At 34.3% G+C, this 21,733-nt stretch overlaps 1 protein-coding gene across 1 annotated transcript in view; it reads left to right on the top strand.

Moving 5' to 3' along the window:
- FAM184A (family with sequence similarity 184 member A) overlaps nucleotides 1–21,733 on the top strand; it is a 59,243-nt gene that overhangs the window by 15,587 nt on the left and 21,923 nt on the right. Inside the window, exons 3-9 of the mRNA XM_042887166.1 lie at nucleotides 529–664; nucleotides 2,500–2,681; nucleotides 3,347–3,544; nucleotides 6,198–6,320; nucleotides 10,419–10,580; nucleotides 13,101–13,222; nucleotides 13,407–13,557. Of these exons, the coding sequence (XP_042743100.1) occupies nucleotides 529–664; nucleotides 2,500–2,681; nucleotides 3,347–3,544; nucleotides 6,198–6,320; nucleotides 10,419–10,580; nucleotides 13,101–13,222; nucleotides 13,407–13,557 (1,074 nt within the window). The remainder of the gene's footprint in view (nucleotides 1–528; nucleotides 665–2,499; nucleotides 2,682–3,346; nucleotides 3,545–6,197; nucleotides 6,321–10,418; nucleotides 10,581–13,100; nucleotides 13,223–13,406; nucleotides 13,558–21,733) is intronic.

Below are 21,733 nucleotides of genomic sequence, written 5' to 3'. Positions count from 1 at the left end.
TTTTCCCATCTATAATCTAATTCCAGCCAATCCTTTGAACTATTTTGCTGTTATCTTGTGTAATGGCTACAGATAAAAGAAGACTCCCTTATTCCTGTATCAGAAGATGAATACAGAATAGTCTTTTTTTCCAGTCTCTCAAAGGGTCTTCCAAAAGTCCATTTCCAATCTGTTTAATTAAGGAGATTGAAAACTGCTGTAAGCATCTAATGTATTCTTCAGTTTGAAGAACTCTGAGATATGAGAAACCAGGTTTCTCAAATGGATCCTGAAAATTTGTGCACTGTGTTTATTTTTCATATACATTTCTGAATATTATTGCACTTTGCTTTACGCTTCCTTGTCATGCCATATATCTTCTATGATATTTTTGGAAGCTCACATCATGGATATGATGTTAATGTTACTAGATTTCAGTTTGTGTTGAAATAAAATTTGTTTGCTGACAGGTCTTTTCTGTACATTTTCACCTAATGCTCATTTCAGTGTTATTCTATATAGTTAGACGTTATACCATGTTTCCTATAGGTTCTTCAAAAACAGCTAGATGACGTGAAGGAGGAAGAGATGTCATTGCTAAGCAAACATAAAGAAGTGGAAAGTGAGCTAGCAGCTGCCAGAGAGCGCTTACAACAGCAGGCCACTGATCTTGTTCTCAAAGCCAGTATGTATGTTAGTAATGTGATCTAAAAAATGATCTTCATCTACAGATTCTAGCATTTCTTTTTTCTTTGGAGCTTGTGGAGGTTTAGCATGCCTAAGGACTGTTTAATGCTCTTCGTAGAATCATAGAACTGCTCAGGTTGGAAAAGACCTTAAAGATCATCAAGTCCAACTGCAGCCTGACCATACTATCCTAACAACCCTCCACTAAATCATGTTTCTGACAAGCGTTCTTTTGTTAACTGTTTTGATATTGCATAGTTTGCACTTAGGATTTTTTTTCTGTATGTGTAATTAATTGTATACAAGTACAATGTTTTACTTTGTGTGCTCTGTATATATCTTATAGGCCTTGAATCATCTTGCATTAACTACATGTCATGATTTCATCACACTTGTATAATATGCTTCTATATTGCATCTGTGTGTTCTCCATGTAATCACCAAAAAAAACATTATTCCTGTTTCTCCATCCTTTTCATTTGCTTTGTGCTTTCGCTGAGGCAGTGGTACTTTGCTTTACCTCGGCTTTCAGAAGATATGTAGTTTATTTGTTAATAAATTTGTTAGGATTTTCTTTATAGCTGTTTTCTTGACTTCTCTGTGCTTAATAACATATGAAATGACATATAAATTGTTTTAACACTTGATTGTACATGTGTGGATTTTTACCTCGTTAGTATTGTATCTGTAGCAAACTGTTTGGTTTGGGCATGTGATTGGGCATGGACTTGAACTTCATTAACTGTGCTGTAGGTAGACTAAAAATAAGCTCCTGGCTTATCTTTGGCCTTATTTGACTAGAGCAATCTTAGAAACATCTGATTATTTTCCAGAAGTTAGCAAAAATGGGGGGGGGGAGGTCCTTCCCAAGTGTCAGTTGGGATAAGATCACCTTCTTTTGAGGGCTGGGATGTTGCCAGACTGGATCAATTGGTCTTGGAGACAGAAAATAATTCACAGCATTAATTTGCAAATACTCTGAAGTTACTATTACAGATGGCTACATATGGCCTAGCCCTTGAATGGTATGTGTAAATGTGGCCTGTATCAAGGCTTTATTTTTTTTTTTCCTTCAAATAATGAGGCAGTTTCATAGATTGGACTAATTGTATTTGCCATCTGGAGAGCTTTATGCTTAGGACATACATACTATGCATGTAAGGGCTTGGAAAAGGATAGGTTTTGTATTTTGACAATATAGAAGCCATATGGGACCCGAAAAACTATGAGGTCCTTCTGGATTTAAATAGCTAAAAGGAATATGTTTCCTGTTAAGATAATCTTAGTCATAGCTTTCAAATGGGATGCTGATCCTCCAAAAAAACAAAAAGGCATCAAAAGCAAGCCTCTGACCTGCAAATATTTAGTTGCTTTTTAGTTGCTTAGCTTTTAGTTTTAGTTGCTATTCCTTGCATGCTGATTAAAATTAAGAGTTTGATAACACGTGTTTGCCACTGGACTTCAGTGTTTGGTTTTCTTTTATGTAGCTTATTATGGGGTAAAAATGCGTGGTTTTAGGTGAGGTTAGTTCTTTGGGATTGATTGTGCATCTTCTTAGTCCTGCCTACTTCTGTGTTCTTGGAATCAATATGCAACTTTGAAGCAGCGAAATTGAAACTAAAGGAGCCCCAACGCCAAAGACTCTGCAATTGTTGGATGTTTTTAACAATAAAAATAAAAAAGAGTAAAATGGAGGGGAAGTAAGCATTGCAGTGAGTGTGGAGATCCACATGAAAATTTCCACTAAAGTTTTTTCTAGAAGTCATTAGGGTATGAATGTGTACTTCATTTACAAGACCAATTACATGAGGTTTTAAAGAGTTTTGTTTTTAGGTCACATTGGAACGCTTCAAGCTACCCAGATGACACAAGAAGTTACAATCAGAGATTTGGAATCAGAAAAGTCTAGATTAAAAGAAAAACTATCCCAACTGGAAGAGGAAAGAAACTTATTACAAAGCAAAACACAGAGTCTGGATGAGCGACAAAGGCAGCAGATTCTGGCCTTGGAGAAGGTTAGACAACTTATTTGCTTCAGCTGTATAAGAGCAGAAGACTTATATTCATTTTTTCCTTATAAATGTATGTTTTAATTTTTAAGTTTGACCTGGTTTGGACCAGTATTAGTTTGTTTCAAGTGTACCTTACATTGCAACATAGAATAACTAATGTAGACTGTAAAGTGAGAACAGAGGAAAGTTAGGTTAGATACTGTTCATGTTCTTTCAGACATCTTAAAAACGGCATCATTTTACATATTATGATAAGCACAGATACCTAATATCAAAAGTGTCTTGTTAGAGAGAAAGGTGAAGTGCTTAAATAACTTTAAAAAAGATTCTCTAAAGATCTTTGGTATATATTTGAAAACAATGAACTGAAATTTTCTGCAGACTTGATACCTGATTGCTCTTTCTTCAGATTAAATAGTACAAAACCCAAATTTTAATACAGACATATTGTTTGCCTGGATATACTTAAACTGCTTCTTTGCTTGCTTACTGAATTAATAAGTGTTTAGTGTCTGCTCAGTTTTGTGAAAGTTAATTTTTTTAGATTTATGTTATCAGTAAAGTTTTATGTATTTCCTCTTAGTTTCCTTCTACATTCCTATTTGAATTGTGGTAGGATTTTGTTACCCTTGAATACAAATGATTTTTTTTGTCTCCATCTTTTATAGAAAGTAAATGAAGCAAGGGAGACGCAGCGTGAATATTATGAGAAGGAGTTGGTAAAACTGCAAGCAAGGTTAGAAGGAGAGGCTGCACAGTTGAAAGAGGCTCATTCAAAAACATTAGAAGAATTGGCGTGGAAACACCATACTGCAATCGAGGCTGCACACAGCAACGCTAATAAGGATAAGAAAAAACTGCAGATGGTAGGTTTGTTTTCTTTGAATAATCAAACAAATTCAAAAAATGCAGATGGTATAATTTGAACCCCATAGTGCATCATTTTGATGAAAGGCAAATTTTATCTGCGGATTTGTTGAACCACTCTGAAGAAATTGCTCAGTCTTTTTTAAAGTAACATATATCTAAGAGAACAACAACAGAAAACTCATGCTCTTCTCTTTATAGAGAAGAATTCTCAACTCAAAACAATTAGCATTGTAATGAGGACTACTGCTTCTTAATTTAACAGGCATCTTTTTCCAGTTCTTGTGGCCCGTGAATGGTCGATATTTCACTCAAGATCAGTTTTTCAGCATCTTGAAACTGAAAGGCTTGCTGCAGTTATAGAATTGGCCTTTTGGGATAAGAGAAAAATGTTTTTGCTGTAGTCACTGATGCTTAGGGAAGGTAACTTACTGAGGGACACTGTGACACTCTTGTCTTTTGTAAGTAATTAAATTAGCTTTCAGTATGTAATGGTCTTTCCATATGACTGATGAAAATATTTGCATCTTTTATGTTATTGTAAAACACATTTGCATCAATGATGTCTTTATTAGTTTACTTCATTATGTCTTGGCTACCTTCCAAAACATTTTTTGGAAGAATCAGTTACTAAAACTAATGTAGAGAGTAAAACAGAAGGCATCATAAAATAGTTGTTCTTAAAAGTCGTGAAATTAGAGATGTTACCTATTTTAACTATAAATGTGAGAATTGTGAAACTTGATTCTAGTCAGGGGAAGTTAACTTATATAAGGATGTCAGCGTCTAGATCTCAATAAATCTTAATCACTGTACTGTCTCCTCTGTGGAATGTATGACCTGAATCACAATTTGGGGGTTTTGAGTAATTCAATAGAGAAAAAGATGGTATCAGATGGTGAGAGGTGTTGAGTTTAATCTGTGGAAGAAGCATGATCGAGAAACCTTTGGATAGTGGAAGTGGAGATTTCTTTGGTACTGAAAGACTAGGAAAGTCATCTGGTAGTCTTTGGAAAGAATGGGGCATGAAGAGACTTCTAAAGAATGAGAATAGAACCCTGAAGAAATAACTTAAATTTCTTTGCATCATTTTTTTTCCATTTGTAGAATGGACTGCTGCCATTTCTGTAGCTTATCAGCAGATAAAAAGATGAAAATAGAAATGCTAATAATTTTTCAGTACTGCACAGCTAAACTGAGAGGTGTCATAAAGAATCTAATTACTGAGCTATCAGAATAGAGTCTGAATGGCACCAGTGAAATTTTGCAAACAGCAGATCATGATATGAACAGAGCAAGTCTAACTTAACAAGTATTATTTGTCATGTGATGAGTTATCTGGGCCTGGTAAAGAAAGCAGATGTTTGTTATGTTGTATAGCAGTGTATTATACAAAATACAGCCCTCTATTTTGTCACTTTGTCCAGCTTTTACCACAATCAAACAGAATTATTTCAAGCTGTGTGCAAACAGCTTGAAATAAATTATTATAGTATATTGTAATAAATAGAGTGCTTGAGTTAATAAACTACTAGGCTTAATATGCTCACCACCAGCATGAATAATCAGATAAAGAAGGGTTGGCCTCCATTTCTTCTTGGAGTGAGCCAGATGACAATATGTTGCTGTTCCTTAGAGTTTTATACCTTTTTATGACAATCTTTTTCCTCTTGAATTTTTGAGCTATGAATCTTCCTTTCTCCAGAATCTTACTGATGCTTCAGTTGTGCTTTTTGTGTCATGCAAGTCTCTGGTCTATGTATTTTCTCATAACTGCTTCTTAGATATTACTGATTTCTTAGAAGTCTGAGCCAAGGCATTCACAGATGCTGTGAATTGATGCTTACCCTTGCATTATAGCTGAATTCCTAGTAGGAAGTTAATAAGGGAGCCAGTAGTGGCATAGATTGTTACATTAGAGTCCTGTATTTACCTGGCTCTGGAGCACCTTACTTGGCAACTTTAATTGTCTACAAGGTGGCTTGGTAGTGTAATGAGTTATGTATTATTCAATTGAAATATGTAATAAAGCTGTTAGTTTTAACATACTTCAGTCTAAATGTGACTGAAAATTCATTCTGAATATTAATAAAGTAAATCTGAAAAATAAAATTACATTTTTCTTCAGCAAAAAAACTTCCAACAAAGGCACAATGTAAACTCACGTAAGAGAAAAATAGCTCATCCAACAGAGCTGTTTTCAGAACTCTGTTGTTAACAATTTTCATTCAATTTTTGTAGAGCTGATTATATGCATGTAGCTGAAATTGAAAGCAAGATTTCTTTCAATTCTATATAGAATTTATTTTAATTGCAGAACTAACAGAAGGCTGAACTGTGAAAGTAAGTAGCTGTGGTTCTAATGATTTTTCTAATTAAATGCAAAGCGAAACGAGTAATTGAGAAGGAAGTCCTGCGTAACTTTATTTTGTGGTTAATCAAGGATGTTAGATGACAAATTGAAAAATTAATGCCTCCGTCTTAATTGGACATAAATGTTCATGTTTTAACACTTGGAGGAAATGACAATTCCTGCTTGAGATAAGGAGTATTGTTTTTGCCAGGATGAAGAGTTGTCATGTGTTATACTTGTACTTTTTTGTAATCTTACTGCAGGTGTGCTTGATATTTCTTTTACTCTTATTTCTGAAGGAGTTAGAGCAGCAGTTTGAGAAGGAGAAACTGCATTTGGAGGATGACAAGAATCAGCTTCGACAGCAGCTGGAAAACCTGAGGGAAGAACTGACAACGAAACTGACTTCTGCCAATCAGGAGGCAAGAGTCAACTTAATTGTATCAGCTAACATTTCTGTGTTTGATCATCTGTACATTTAATCAGTAATGATCTTGTACTTAATTTGTGCTTAGAGTCCAGTACTACAGGACTACAGTGTTGAGTCTGTGTAGTGTATTAATTCTATCAAAAGTAGAATATTTGTCAAGCACGGTAAGTTACTTGACTGCTTCTGAGCAATGGATTAATTGTCTTCTCCAAAAACATCAAAACAAAAAAGTATAAAAAAAAAATTGATGAGAACAAACCTGCTTGTGTTAACTCTGCTTATCTTCTCATTAGATATTTAGATCTCTACACAAAGTATGTCAAGAAAAAGGGGGGGAGGGGGGAGAATTATATTTAAGCCATATTGGTTCATAATTAGCATGCAGTAAAGAGCACATTCTTAACTACAAAATGTTATTTTTCAGCATAGTCACCACCACTAGCTATGCAAGTTACTTTTGGAGCAGTACCTCCTATATTTCCAGCAAAAGATTGTGTGCCATTCTAGCTTATAAGGAGACAAATTATTTACAGTGTACTAATATATTGATATATGCAGTCTAGGTTAAACATATTCTCAAAATATTTTTACTCTGAGTTTAAAATACATTAAAACCTGCTAGTTTAAATCTTTCTTTTTGCTCTTATGTAATCGGTTGTTTGTTAGTTTTTTTTTTTAATTGTTCAAGAGACCATACATGGTTTTCATGTATGCTTTAAAACAGACTTTGAATTTAAGCATAAATTTAAGTACTTTTTTGCAGTAGTACATATTCTAGTACCATACTAGATCTGGATGCAGCAGGTAGTTTTCTAATTCTTCTGGCTTGCAACCTGTACAAATGTTACACGTTCTTTAGAAGAAAACTTCTGAAAGTGTACATGTACTATATTTTGGAAGTCATTATCTTTAGAGTTCAGCAATAGTGATGCTAAGTCAGTTGTGAGACCTTGTTAAACAGTGGCTCCTTTGTAGCTCTGATTCCCTTTGCCAATAATTCAGATGTTGGAAAATGTACTAATTGAAGCTGAAAGTGCACTGGCTGTCTTTGATAGTATGCTTGCCAACATTTAAATTGATGAAAATACAGTGCATTTGTTATGTGTGAGCTAAACAGTTATACATTCATTTCAAAAGTTTTATCTTGGAAAATCAGTCAGTACACTGAGTTAAAAAAAACAAAACAAAACAAATACATAAGCATGGCTGAGGAATAGGCAACTATAACATAAACCAAAATAGGAAATTAGTGCCATCTGCTATTTAATAGTTGAGCATAAATATAATATAGTATATTTTGAATATTAGGAGAATGAGAGAAAGTGTGCAGAAATTAAATTTGGGGTGGTCTATAAATCTGCTCTGCAGTACAGAGGCAATCTGTTTTATTTTCTCACTATATTTATCTGAAGTATGTGAGCTTCACAGTTGGCAAGTACTTCACAGTTTTAGTTCTCTGCTGACAATTGAAAGTGGCTTCACAGACCTCAGACAAACTTCTCTGTGAAATGTCTAGCATGCCTTTAGATTTTTCTCTTATGTTTCAGCTGCTTCTTCCACTTTTGTTGTTGTTTTCTTTTTTTTAAAATTTTTTTAAGAATAAGCATATGTAAGAGTAGGCATGTATTTATCACTTTCTGTGGATGTTAACTTGGTTCTGGCATCTCCACTGAAAAGGTTGTTTTTGAACCTTTCCCATCATTAGACACGGGGCATTTTTAGCAGCACCTTTCTGAGCCAAAGTATGGGGAAAGCCTCATTAGGACAATTGCTAAAAAAAAAAAAAGCTACTTATTGTCTTAAATGCTTGCCTGATATTTCTTTGAGAGTTCTGATAAGTCAAGATACCAAGTTTTTCATGTCTTAGGATGACTTTCCTTTTTTTTTTTTTTATCTTTTTAGTTGTTATTTATTTATTTTTTTCTCTTCCTTTCACCTTTGACCAGTCAAGACCTTTTGGCAAGTCTGGTTCTTTTTAAGTACTGGCCATCTTTTGCAAAGGATTTCTGGTAACGTGACTATGGGTCATTTTAAACAGTCATCAGCAGTGCATTGTCATTAATGGACTAGGTCTAAACTTCATGAATGGCACAATTACATAAGATTTCCTTATCATTTTGATCTGTAGGACTGTTGTTAATTTTTACTGCAAGTGATGTGGTACTGCCAGGTACGTAATGATGTATCTCAGGGATGTTGATACAATTTTAGGAGCAGTTTTCCATGTAGGGATTCTCCTCTAACTAGAAGTGCTTTGTAGGGAATTACTAGTTTGCATATATTGAGAAAGATCCTAGAGGTAAGTGCTTAAAATGATATTAGTTTTTCCTCTAACACCTGTCATGCCAAAGCAATTTGGGATTCCTTGCTGATGAGAAAGGAGTAGTCCCTCTTCAACATTTTATGGGATTGCCTAAAGTGGGAGAGAGTTCTAGGTGTGTGTGTGTGAGTGGGTGGGGATGGATGGATGAGTGTTTGTGTGCATTTAGAGTAGCTAATAGTACTTGCATGTAATTTTGCTGACATACAAAAACAGCAGTTATTATTGCCTGTTCATACTCAGAAACCAAAAATTAGTCTTTTAAGACAGTTGTGCCTTGATATTTATATCAACAGAAAGAGACTATGATAGGCTATTGCTTCTTTAAAATCTTAAATTCCTTTTAGCTGTTGTTCTTTGGTCTTGCAGGCCTGCCATTATTCTGTTTTTCCAGTCTGCACATTTAAAAACTTTTCCCCTTTTTTATAGCTAGTTCACACTCTTAAAGCAAAGGAAGTGTAGTATTGTTTTACAGATGGAGAGCTGAGGAACAGTCAGCCAAACATGAAAGTATTGCTATGAGTAGTTAGGAATATGGGTACCTTAATTACATACTTTGAGAAACACAGGAGATATGATATGTCTACAGGCTCTTCTGTGCAGGATGACAGGTTATCTCTGTTGTGTGGTGACTCCACATACCTCAGTATCATCTCTTGGTTACTATTCGGTGGACTTTGTACAGAGCCTGTGGTTTCTCACCAGCACTCTGTGCAAGAATTTGTAACATCAAACTTTGGAAGACTAGAGTAATCACTAACAGCATAACTACTACTACCACTGCAGATGCTGTGTGTAGATCACTAGCAGTAATAGTTAATAACAAATGAAAATGCCGTGGAAAACAATACCACAGATTAAGCCAAAATCTTGGCTGCAATGTAAGAATGATAAAATTATTAGAGAACATCCAAAGGAGATCTACAAAGTTGGTGAACACTTTAGAGGGCAAGATGTATGAGATGCTGCTGAGGTCTCTTGGTTTGCTCAACCCCAAGAAGAGGAGGCTGAGGGGAGGCCTCATGGCAGCCTGCAGTTCCTCAGGAGGGGAGAAGAGGGGCAGCGCTGAGCTCTGCTCTCTTGTGACAGGGAATGGTGTTGAGCTGCATCAGATTGAGGACTGAGGAATGGCTCTTCCCCAGAATTTGTTTGGGCATGGGCACAGGCTTCCCACGGTGATTGTCAGCCTTAAACCTGCTGGTGTTCATGAAGATTTGAACAGTGCTCTCAAAGAGTTTGAATTTGGGGTGGTCCTCTGTGGAGTCAGGAGTTGCGCTCCGTGATCCTTGTGGATCCCTTTCAACTTGATTCTACGTCTCTGTGATATGGTCACATAACAGATATTAGGTTGAGCTTTAAATGGCTAACTTATGGACAATCTGAAGACGGGGAACATAAATATTGGCACAAGTTAATTTTAATTTTATCTGTTTATGTATTTCATAATAGTTTCTTGTTATTTTAATTTGCATCAAATGTGCTTTCTCACAGTAAAAATAGTGCTAATTTCAGAACTTTTGTGTAACCTCATTCCTTGTTTAATGTTTGAAATCCTTTTATCCTTGTTTAATTTGTTTAACTTGCAGTATATTACAATTTAGCTCTAATACACAAAGATTAAGTGATATTAAAAGAGAATAGAACAGGCTGTGCAAAGAAAAAGATAATTTGAATTAGAAATTGATAGAAGGAAATGAAACCAAGTTGACTTGGCTGTTATTAATAATAATTATGTAATTAGTTTTTTTTTTTTTTAATTATATATTGAAGGTGTGTCGTCTGCAAGATCTTGTACGAAAAAGTGAACAAGGCCTTGGTACTGCAGAAGGACATATCTCCAGTCTTCAAGAAGCTCAGGAAATACTACAGAAAGAGCTAGAGTTAACTAGGGCAAGACTGCGAGAGACCACAGATTCTCTATATAATATTGAGGTAAACATAATGTTGGAGAATAAACTGTGCAAAATACCATTGCAGTGATTTCAGTCTTTTATTAAAATGGAAAGGCATATTATAGTTCATACATTATTGAAAGAGGTTTATATAGTTCCATTAAAAAACCATTTTTACTTCTTATTCTCAGCTAAAATGAAAAATCTGAAAATCTTTTTTTTTTTTCTAAAGAAAATTTCTAATGTTTGATGCATGTTGCTGCAAACACATTTTTGATAGTTAATATAACTGTAGTGCTTTTTTTGTAGTTAATATAAACTCTAGCTGCCAAAGTATGCCTGTGCAAAATATATCCAGAGTTGAATTTTTCAGGGATTTGAGTGAATGTAAGAATTTCATGAGAATGTAAAAAGGATTGTGTTAAGCCACTCCTAATCCAGACAATAGATGCTAAACAATACACAGAACAAGACTCCAGTTATAGAGTTATTTGAAAAATTTCTTATTGTTTTTTGGTTGGTTGGTTTGTTGGTTTTGTCTTTCCCTAGAGGTCTTGCATCATACCATGTTTACCCCAAATAATGGTCAGTCTTTATTTTGGGCTCAGATTTCAGAAGGTCCTTAAGAATAGTTTAGAGATATATGCAATGATACTTCAGAAGATGACAGACTTATATCCAGAAAATGTAACCTCTTTACACAAAACAACCCATCTGTCTGATCATAATATTTTGTCAACTTAGTATCTTTGTCAACTTAGTAGCTTGTCTGGCCTCTGACCTTTGCTCCAGAGATGAAAAGGTCTTATTAGTCCCACAGTTTGTCAGCTCACTTCTTACACACCTGAGACATTAAAATCTTTATTAATATTTCTTCTGCTGTGTAATAATTAGAAATTAATTCCCATTTTATTTCCAGTGAGAAAATGGGGAAGGAGAATGTATTTGTTGTTGTTGTTGTTGTTGTTGTTGTTGTTGTTGTTGTTTTTTTAGCAGAATTTAAATCATAGGTATTTTTCTATGCCTAGGCACTGTTTAAATAAGATATAGAGCTTCTACAGATACAAGACAGTCTCAGAAAATAGTAAAACAAACATGAGTTAGCATGCGTGAACAAATCTTTTAAAATGCACGAGACTCTAAAGAACTGAACTCCAAGTAGTTTGTCTACCTTCACCTACACTATCCGTCATTAAAATCACAATAAAATAAGATGTAAGATTACACTGTGAGGATTATTACTATTACCTTCTAAGGAAGAGAATATCAGATATGAATGTAAAGTTCTGAAACAATGCTAATTTGTTAGTAACTCATCAACTTTAATACTAAGTATATATTTTTTTCTCAGTAAATGGAGAACATTTACAAGATCATAGCAAGCATTTGAAGTATTTGCCCAGAGAGGTTGTGAATGCCCCAGGTGTGGAGGGTCAGGCTGGATGTAACACTGCTGATCTAGTGACTGGTGACCCTGCCCATGGCAGGAGGGTTGAAAATACATGATCTCTGAGGTCCTTTTCAACCTAAGTTATTCTATGATTCTATAGAGCAGCAAATATTTAAGAAAATGATCCCTGAATCTGATTTCATAACTGGTGTTATTTTCTGCAAAGAAACAGCTTGAAACAGGATTTTGTTCTGTTGTGGACTTTTTGTTTTTTTTTTGTGTGTGTGTGCGTTTTGTTTCTCCAGCTGTGGCCATTGGATGTACAACTTCATACAAGTTTATTACTTTCTCAGTATTTTTAAAAATTTCTCTAAATGTTCAGTGGCACAACATTTTTCTTAAGAGATCTTTAAAACTAAATGAAAAAATACTACAAAAAAATTATCTTTTGAAAAAAAAACGATTAACATGTAGATGGCCATGGTTGCTTCTCGTGAATGAAGAAAGCATTGCTGAGAGATATTCTTCTAAGTATGAATCTTGGTAGTATGTAATACGATTTAAAATGGTAAAATCTGAACAGAAATGGATAAAAATTCTAAATTCCGAAGGTTTTTTTTGTTTGCTTTTTTCTGTATTCAGACTGTGTTCCTGCTAGTCAAGAAATAAAAAGAGACGTGAACTGTGTATCTAATCCAGATTGTTCAAAGTTTGTAATTCAGGTACTAATTCCTGATTTAAAAAACAAACAAACAAAACAAAAACAACAAAACAACCAAAAATCTGACAAGAACCTGATTGACCTGCTCAAATTTTGGTGTTGGTCTTGCATTGATTAGAATCGGAAGACCTCTTGAGATTCTTTCTAACAAATTGTTCTGCAGTTTATTATGGCTGTCTTGGAAAATATTAGTTCAAAAATTACTTATTAGGAAATTCCTTTTTATTACATGTTAGAGGAAATATGTTCCAAAAGTATGCAATGGAAGTAAGGCATTAATCAGAAGGTACTTAGTGAAAAAGTAATAGTCCAAGTTTTGTAAGCCAGTTGTAACTGAAATCTGTTAGAAATGTAAATATAGAAATATAAATGTTAGGTTTATAAATGTAAGGTTTGAAATACTTTTTTTTGCTGCTGATCAGTCTCTATTGTGAAGTTTGTGTTTGCAGGGAGAACTAGACCAGGAGAGACAACAGCATGAGATAATGATTGCTGCCATGAGAGAAGAAGAAAAGTTCAAAGTTGACAGAATGGCTCGTGACTTGGAAATCAAATGGACAGAAAATCTTCGGCAAGTATTGATTTTTAGTATTTATTTCTTATTTAAGGAATAAAAGTAGGTATTATGTGCAAATGTAATAGCAAATGAAAAGCAAAACAAAGCTTTTTGTTATTATCTAAGCATTTCCATTTGTTGCTGAACTCTTAATTCTTTTTCACTTCTCGAATTTTAGTTATTTGACCTTTACTTTTAGACAGGAATGTAATAAGCTTCGTGAAGAGCTGAGACTTCAGCATGAAGAAGATAAGAAGGCAGCTATGACTCAACTATTGCAGCTTAAAGAACGTGAAAAAAATGCAGCCAGGGATGGATGGCAAAAAAAAGTTGAAGATCTTCTAGACCAGGTAATATGGTCCCTTTGAGAATTTGAAGGTCATTACAATTTAGTCACTTTATTACCAATTAGCTACTTGAAATTAGTTGTGACATCTCTCTTTGAGAAGTATTTTCTTACCATAATGATTTTTTAAGCCTATTAATTATTGAACTCTACGAGAGGTAAAGGTATCTTAAAATGATACTAATGTCTTTCTTCATATTAAAATTGAATAAAACTTTTGAAGATTTTTCCTGAGGTAGTGGGAGTCTCACCTTTTCACTGTAAGATTTATCTATTTTTGTTTATTGTCTCTCTGCTCACCTTTATTTACCAAAGCTAATACTTTAGACTTGATGTTATTCCATATCTTTACAATAAAGTAATGTACAGGTCACTGGAAGGCCAAAACATCCCTCAGCTACTATGACATGTTTATTACAGTTGTAACAAGAGTTTTATTGGAGAGTTTGTGAGTGAAGAAATGAACTGCATATTCTGTAAAACTTTTTTTTTTTTTTTTTTTTTAAATTCCTTTCACTGTACCAAGAACTTGCATCATTTATGAATAGCGTGCGTCTTTGGACTAACAAGAAACAAAAGCAAGAGAGACTTCAGTTGTATTTTTAATCCAAGTGTTGCTTTTCCATGTCAGTGTTTGAGTTGGGTAGTTATTTCATAAAGACTGAAAGATTATTATTGATGGTGGTATGGAATTAAGCTTTACATCTGTAAGCGTTTACAGTTAATTAGTTTCTACATTTTATCCATTACCTCTGGAAGGGAGAGAATTTCAGACTATAGTGTCAATGATGGATAACTTAACTCTTAGAGAAACGGATTTGTAGTAAATTCCTCTTGATTGCATTCACAAAGGACAGTTGTACTGGGTTGAATTATAGAATCATAGACTTGATGAGGTTGGAATAGACCTCGAAAAGTTATGTAGTCCTATCTCTTTTTCAAATCAGAGTCAATGTTGAATTTGGCAAGTTGGTTAGGGCTTTTTCCAGCCAGATCTTGATCACTACCACGCATGAAGACTCTATAGCCCTTCTGAATATTCTGGTCTAGTGCTTAATTATCCTCACAGTAATTTTCTTTTTTTTCCTTAATCAGAACCTCCTCTGTTTCAGTTCATGATTGTTGTCTCTCATTTTCTGTTATACATTGCTGTAAAGAGGTTGTTTACATCTTCTCGCTAACTTGGTAATGGAAGGCTAAAGCCTTTGCTTCTTTACACTGAACAAACCTAGTTCCCTTGGCCTGTTCTTGCAGTGTGCATGCTCCAGTACCAGCCATCTTCACAGTGGCTCCTTTCTGAATGTCTTCAAGTTTATCAGCGTTATTGTGGGGCAAACAAAGATGACTGAACTGGAGGAAGAGAGACTGTGTTCCTTCCGAGTGAAATGCATCAAATGCCATGTCAAGGGAACTAAGTACTTCCCTGAAACTACTGCTTGTTGCTACAGCCCAGTATGCTGCTGGCATTCGTTGCTGCCAGAGTCTACTGCTGAGTCATGTTTAGCCTACCATTAACTGGATTATGTGCAGCGGAGCTGTAAAACACTATGTACCAGTGCAGAAGCTTAGTCCATCCCAGGGGAAGGACTTTGCATTTGTCCTTGTTGAATTTCACGAGGTTCCTATTCGCTCACAACTTTAACCACTCTAGATAGTACCCTTGCCTTTCAGTGTATTTTGTCCCCTCTTCTAGCACCCCCCAGCTGTCATCCACAGATGCAGTTATGATAATTCCTGTGTCCTCCTTCAGAACACAGAGGCACCTTAAAAAAAAAAATTTAAAAAAAAAAAAAATCCTTGCAAACTCTAGTTGTAGAAGTGTTTCAAGTAGAGTACCATTGACTATTGCCCTTTGAACTTTGTACGCCAGTCAGTTCTTATCTGGCAGTCTATCCATCTGAACTGTGCTACAGCTGGACACAAGAATGTTAAAAATCTTGGTAAGGTCAAGGTTGCAGACATCCTCTGCTTCCTCTTTATCTACATATGTAATCATTTCATTATGGAAAAAAATCAAAGATGGTGTTTTCAGTGTGGAAAAGAGTGGGGTTTTTTTAGTATGCGTTTCACAACATAGAGTTGACTATAGACTTTGGCTGCATCAGTCAAAGTCATGTTATTGTTCTGCTTGGACTTACTTCAGCACTTTAAAAATTTGTGCAATAAGCTCATCTCAGACAGCCCCAGAGAGTTTATAGTTTACTTTAAACAGACTGGTGCAGTACTGAAATGAGATTCTTCTTTTACATGTACATGTGTATGAAGTCAGCGATATTAGGAAGAATTCCAATTTTCAGTTTAATTTTGTCAAAAGAATGTTTTTTTCATTTCAGTTTCCTCTCAAACATGCTAAGTAGAACACCCTAAGATACTGTAAATTTGTTACATGTGGTCCCAGTCTTAATTAGTTGGAAGAAGCATTTATAACTCATCTGAAAATCCATATCATTTCTGGGAATAGAGCAAGGTTCTGACTCATCTTTCTGTAGTTTGGATTTTTGCACCTGAAGCATTGCTCTAGTCTAGTCTAGTACAGCAGTACTGTACAATCATTTATCAAAATAATACAAGAGCAAAGGCTCATGCTCTCTACAAAATCATTTGTAAACTCTCAACTTGGCAGAAAATGTGGTCTGTGCTCTTTATGTTGAGAAAGTGACTAGATCCTGACCTTTTGTTGTATAAATGCTATTCAGAAAGGTTTAATTCATAAATTAATTTCTCTTCAGTATATTGAGGTAGAAGGCATTTCAGAAGAATCTAATAAAACACAAATTATTTGGGGGAAGGAGGGAACTGTAACAAATTACTTCTAGACAAAAATGAATAATGTGTATTTGACAGATATAACCCAAGTTTAAAGGACCTAAGTATTATTTTTCACAGATTGTTTCACGCTGAACATTATATTTTATCATTGATAATAATGTGGTTTTTACTCTAGAAAATACTGTGGTGCTTCCTAAGTTTATTATAAATTTTCATTCCTGTGGGTACATTGTGAAACACAGAATAGAATATGCCTTCTTTAGGATACTCTTGATTTGCACCAGAATAGTAATTGAAAAGACACAATTATCAATGGCAACAGTATCTACATAAATAAATAAATAAACTACAACAATTTATGACCATAGAATATGCTAGGTTTTCTTTTATTATGTTATACTATTTGCCAAATTTCTACCTTCTACTAGTTGTTGCCAATTTGGTATATGAAATCTAGCTTTTACATCAAGTAAGATAATGTTTTTGCCTTTATGCCGTTACTGTCTAAGTAGTCTTTCCTAGAATGCTTGTAGGATTATTGGTTTTATAACAGAGAGTTTTGTTACAAGTAAAATAATTCCCTTCAGAGCAAATGCTTCTCAGTTGATCAAATGCTTAAGTGCATTTTTGCCAGCTGTATAACCTCGCTTACCATCTACTGTTAGATTTGTGGTTGATAGGTTAACTCGATCAGTGTCTATCTTGTGCGTAGCTCTCATCTCTGATACAAGAAATGGTGATAAAAAGCATAAAAAGAGAGTGCTTTTTATTTTTTCCCCTGTAAATTTTACTAAGTGCATCTATATCAATCCACATAGGAGTTCCTTCATGAAATATGTAAGAAATTCAGATGTAGTGGTTCTTTTCCATTTTTCTTAGCTGTGGAATGCATTTTTAATGTTTTATTTCTTAAGAAATTTCACTGCTGAGAGGACTTCACCATGAACAAAATTGAAGGAATTTTCTTTTTTAAAGCATGAGTGTGTTCTGTGTTTTGCTGCTTCATGTTCTGCAACTATCAATTGTGAGGAGAATTTAAATGCAAAGGTTTAAGAAATGCATATTCTTATATATTTCTTGTTGTGATGTTTCTTTCTGTAAATTGAATTGAGTGTTGATTGTGGATTATCTTTTCTGTATTTGAGCAAATATTGGTTTTTCTGTCTATTTTACTTTCAGTAAAACGCTTGTTCAGTAAGATAAAAGAAACTTTTTGTCAGCTTTTTTTCCCAGTTCTTAGATATTTTCATGTTATTATCTGTCAAGTATTAATGTGAAATTCTTATTTCTAACTTTGTCAACTTTTTGCATATGAAGATGCCATCATTTTTAAATAGATATGAGAGTACAGTAATGGAAATAAAAGTGCAAATGGACAAGAGTATATTGCATACATATTGCATACATATTGGTTTGGTCGCCCTTTATTATTTATTTTTTCTGCTGTAAAGTTGAAAAGGGTTTTGAAAACTATTTTGAAAAGATAGTGAAAATTTTCCATGCAGAGTTTGTTTCTATTATGGTGAGATTTCCTCTCTAAGCTTACTTTAATCTCAAAGTAAGCATAAAATTATTGATATCAAAATATAAACATTTCTTTTTGATGGAGATCTTATTCAAACTAGAATTTTCAGAAAATTTCAGGCTCATTCACAGAGTCTTGAGAACAAGCCACTGAAAATATTCTTGTTCAGAAAATAGAATGCTGTAGAAAAGTCATAAAGCTCCTATGGGCATCTATACATGACCAGTCTTCTACCTGAGGGCATTACGTTTTTATTTGCCCTGTGTTCAGAGACCACGTGCCCACATAAGCAAAATCAGGAAATGCTAATTTCTTTCCTCAGCAAAAGGGTTAATGGTTTGTTCTACAGTCTGGGTAATCCTCGGTTTAGAAGATTTGCTGTCAAATGGATGCTGGAAATTTCTACTGGAGAAAACCTGCATATACTTATACATCCATTTCCTGAAGGAAGGGAGATTAAGGATCATTGTACCCTTCTTCCTTTCACTTGATCTTGTCATGAGCAAACTGGGTAAAGGCTTGTCAGTCAGAATCAAGTAGGATGTAAATTTCAAGCAACTTGTCCATCCTAACTGTCGTCATTCTTGTTTTTGGTAATACTGGTAAGGCTAGTATGACATCTAGTGGATGCATAGTGTCTTCCCATAGGATTTCTGGGCAAGATTTAAAATGTACTTACAAATATGAAATGTGAAAATCCATAAGAATAAAAACAGAATTTACAGTAAGGAGGGGACTTGCATTTAAGTCAGTGTAAAGTTCTATGTCTCTTCTTTTCTCTGTGGAATTTTGTGTCCAAAGGGGCAAAGCTTTCTACAGCTATTGCAAACTTGTCACAAGTGATTACAGTTCTGAATACAGTGATCTTAAAAGGACTGTGCTTCATTCCTTTGGGATTTATTGAGAATATGAATAATCTTGTAATTCAGAGTCATTGCAGCCTTCAGAGGACCATCTGTTGGGGGTATTTCCCTGTTTCATGACTGAACTTCTTAATAAGGCAGCTCCTTTGTTCCAGACTCCATACTCTATGCAGAGATATGATCCTGGAGATTGACAAGTTTTTTCTGAAGCTTGAACAAAAACAAATGCACGAGATGCAGCCAGATGTACCATCTATTTTTCCAAGCTTTTAGCTATGGTGTTTATTTTGTTCTTTGTTTAAAAGATTCTGAATTTAATGTAGGAAATTCATTATAGACAATGTAAAATTAAGAGATATGATATAGACCAAACAGTCCCAGAACAAATCAAGAATTTTCAAAGTATTTTCACTGGGATGCAGTAGGAATACTAATAGATGTTAACTTTGTTCCTCTGTTTTAGAACCAATGTGTTAGTGGAATTCATTTTAATCTCTCTTTTGGACACCACTTAATTTCATCTGCCATGATGCTGTGTTTAATTAAATTAAAAAACACATCTAGTTTGATGCTTGAAACAGTGATGCCATCATCTCCAAATAAATTTGCCTTATCATAAACTTTTAATTGGAATGAAACATTATCAGCTTTTGTTTGGAATTGAGTTAGTAAATCTGGAGGTGACTAAAAGACTTTTTAATTCTACCATCAGTAGATGAAAAGAACATTAAATTCTTAGTACAGTATGTAATTAACAATGCATGAGTAAGAAAAGAATTTAATTTGATACTTGGCATTTACACTTCAAAAACCGGTAACAGAAATCTAAACCAAATCCAGCAGTAATACCGTTTCCCAGATAAAATTTTGACTTTGTAACAATATAGGTCTTTCCCTCAATGTAAGGCCAAGACTCTGGCAACAGTCTAGTTTAAAGCATTACTCATAGCTTCATGTTTGCTCTAGAAGATAACTGATCATGTATTTGCAGAGTATTGGTAAACACCTCCATGATCCCTTCAAGCCCAGTGCTGAAATAGCTTTTGCATAGGCTCGAAAACAGTGAAAAAAGCAGACACTAGGAGTAATGTTCATTACCATTATCATTTATAGTTGGATAAAATGGACTTATGCCAAAAGTCCATTTATCTTCTTCAGTAGACAAAGTAGGTTTTTTTTTTTTTACTAATACCAGGTGGATGCACATAGGTTTTCCTCTTCAGAAAGGTTAGCAGCATTTATCAGAGGTCATTCTTAAAACAATGTATAGATATGGTAATCTTGATCTATTTTGATAAAACAGATCAAGTTAGGCATTAGTACAGCAACAGCTGTTGCTGGCAGCATTTTTGAAAACTCAGTAAATTATGTACTATAGTCAGATCTTGACACGATTTGACACCAAAATGTCTGTAGTCAGTACAGTGAGAAAGAGTTACATAACTCATCTTTGAATAACATGAAGACTGATGTTGAGTGTTAAGCCTCTGTAATGTGGTTAAAGGTAATTTTTAGCGAATAGAAGCAATCAAATGTGAGAACTTCCACACATCCAGTAAACTGATGTATTGCAAGAAATAGTGCAACTGAATTAAAATGGAAATGTTAGTGGTGCAATAAAGTTTCCTTCTTGAAGAAAGTGCTACAGAATGATTGCTCTGGAACAGTCATCATGGAAGATCAATGACTGTTCATTTCAGTAAGCAAGTATGTGATAAATTTAAGTATGGAACTTAACTGGAGAGTTTTACTCCAAAGCTTTCACCAAAAAATTCGTTTTTATTCCATCTGTTTCCAGACCTAAGACTTAGAAACTTGGTCATCACATGTATTAAAATGGTGATAAAATGACTGAGATGTTCTGTTATAAGGCCATTTTGTCAGCAAAGCAAGTTTCTTTCTTGATTAAAGAAATCTGATATTCTGTGAGCAGCAGGGGCAATTCTTGCTTTCTTCAGTTCTTTTTACATGTTCTTATTTATAGAACTCAAAATAGACTTCAAAAAGATATTTTTACTTGCAATTTAATATAGTACTCTAGTAATCTTTCTACAGTAGTGCCTAGATGAGTCAGTCAAAATTAAGTCCTAAATGTTTTGGAAACTGAATGTTTAATTAGTAAAGATTAAATCCTGCTCTTAAGAGCTTCTAACCTGAACAAAACAGAATAGAAAAATTGTTAGATCTATTCAGGTCGGCACTGGTAACATTATTTGTTGAAATCTGAGCTATTGCATTCTCTTGTCTACTGGAGTATGATGCTTCCTGGTGGACACAAGAATAGTCTAGACTTGATTAGAAAATAGTTGCAGGTAACTCTTCTACAATTTTAATAAAGTAACAGTGTATTTTCCACTATTATGTTTTTCTCAGTTATTCCAATTTGTAGATTCAAGAAAGGGAAATTATTTTCTTCTTTTTGGATCTGGACAAAGTATTATCTAAAAGTTCCCAAGCCTAGTCTTCCAAGCTGGTGTAAAAGTACTGTAAAAATACCTGCTGTCCCATTGCGAAAGCAGTCTTCTTGACTGGCCGAAAGGGAAATTGGTCATGCTGGATTTAAAATTATTCCACTAATTCAACTAAGATGATTCCACTGTGCATATGTGCCTATCTACATAATTCATGTTTATGTATAAACACACAAGCAATTATGTATGCTTACTTATGAAAGATGCATATGATTCATATTATCAGTAATACTACATATAGAACATCTAATTGGTGATCTATTTGTATTTTTGTTTTTCATTAGTAATCAGCATCAATGTAAGCTGGTCATAGGTGGTGGACAGTAAGTCATTTTCCTCTAGGATTTTAAAAAAATCTTCTATTTACCCATCTCAATCTAATTTTTTTTTAATAGTAGTATGTTTTCATTGCAGACTAAAGTAGTTTTCTGTCTTTTAGCAGTGAAATCTGATCTTTAATATTACACTTAATATGCTTATGATTTCAGAGAGACAGTTCACCGTTGGTTGAATCCTTAACTATAATATATTACATTTTCTAACAGTAATGTA

The sequence above is a fragment of the Lagopus leucura genome, unplaced genomic scaffold (genome assembly GCF_019238085.1).
Source record: "Lagopus leucura isolate 7727_CA_CO unplaced genomic scaffold, USGS_WTPT01 Super-Scaffold_73, whole genome shotgun sequence".
Classification (NCBI taxonomy): domain Eukaryota; kingdom Metazoa; phylum Chordata; class Aves; order Galliformes; family Phasianidae; genus Lagopus; species Lagopus leucura.
The sequence above is the reverse complement of the archived record's forward strand: the minus strand, read 5'-3'. Positions and strand labels throughout refer to the sequence as shown.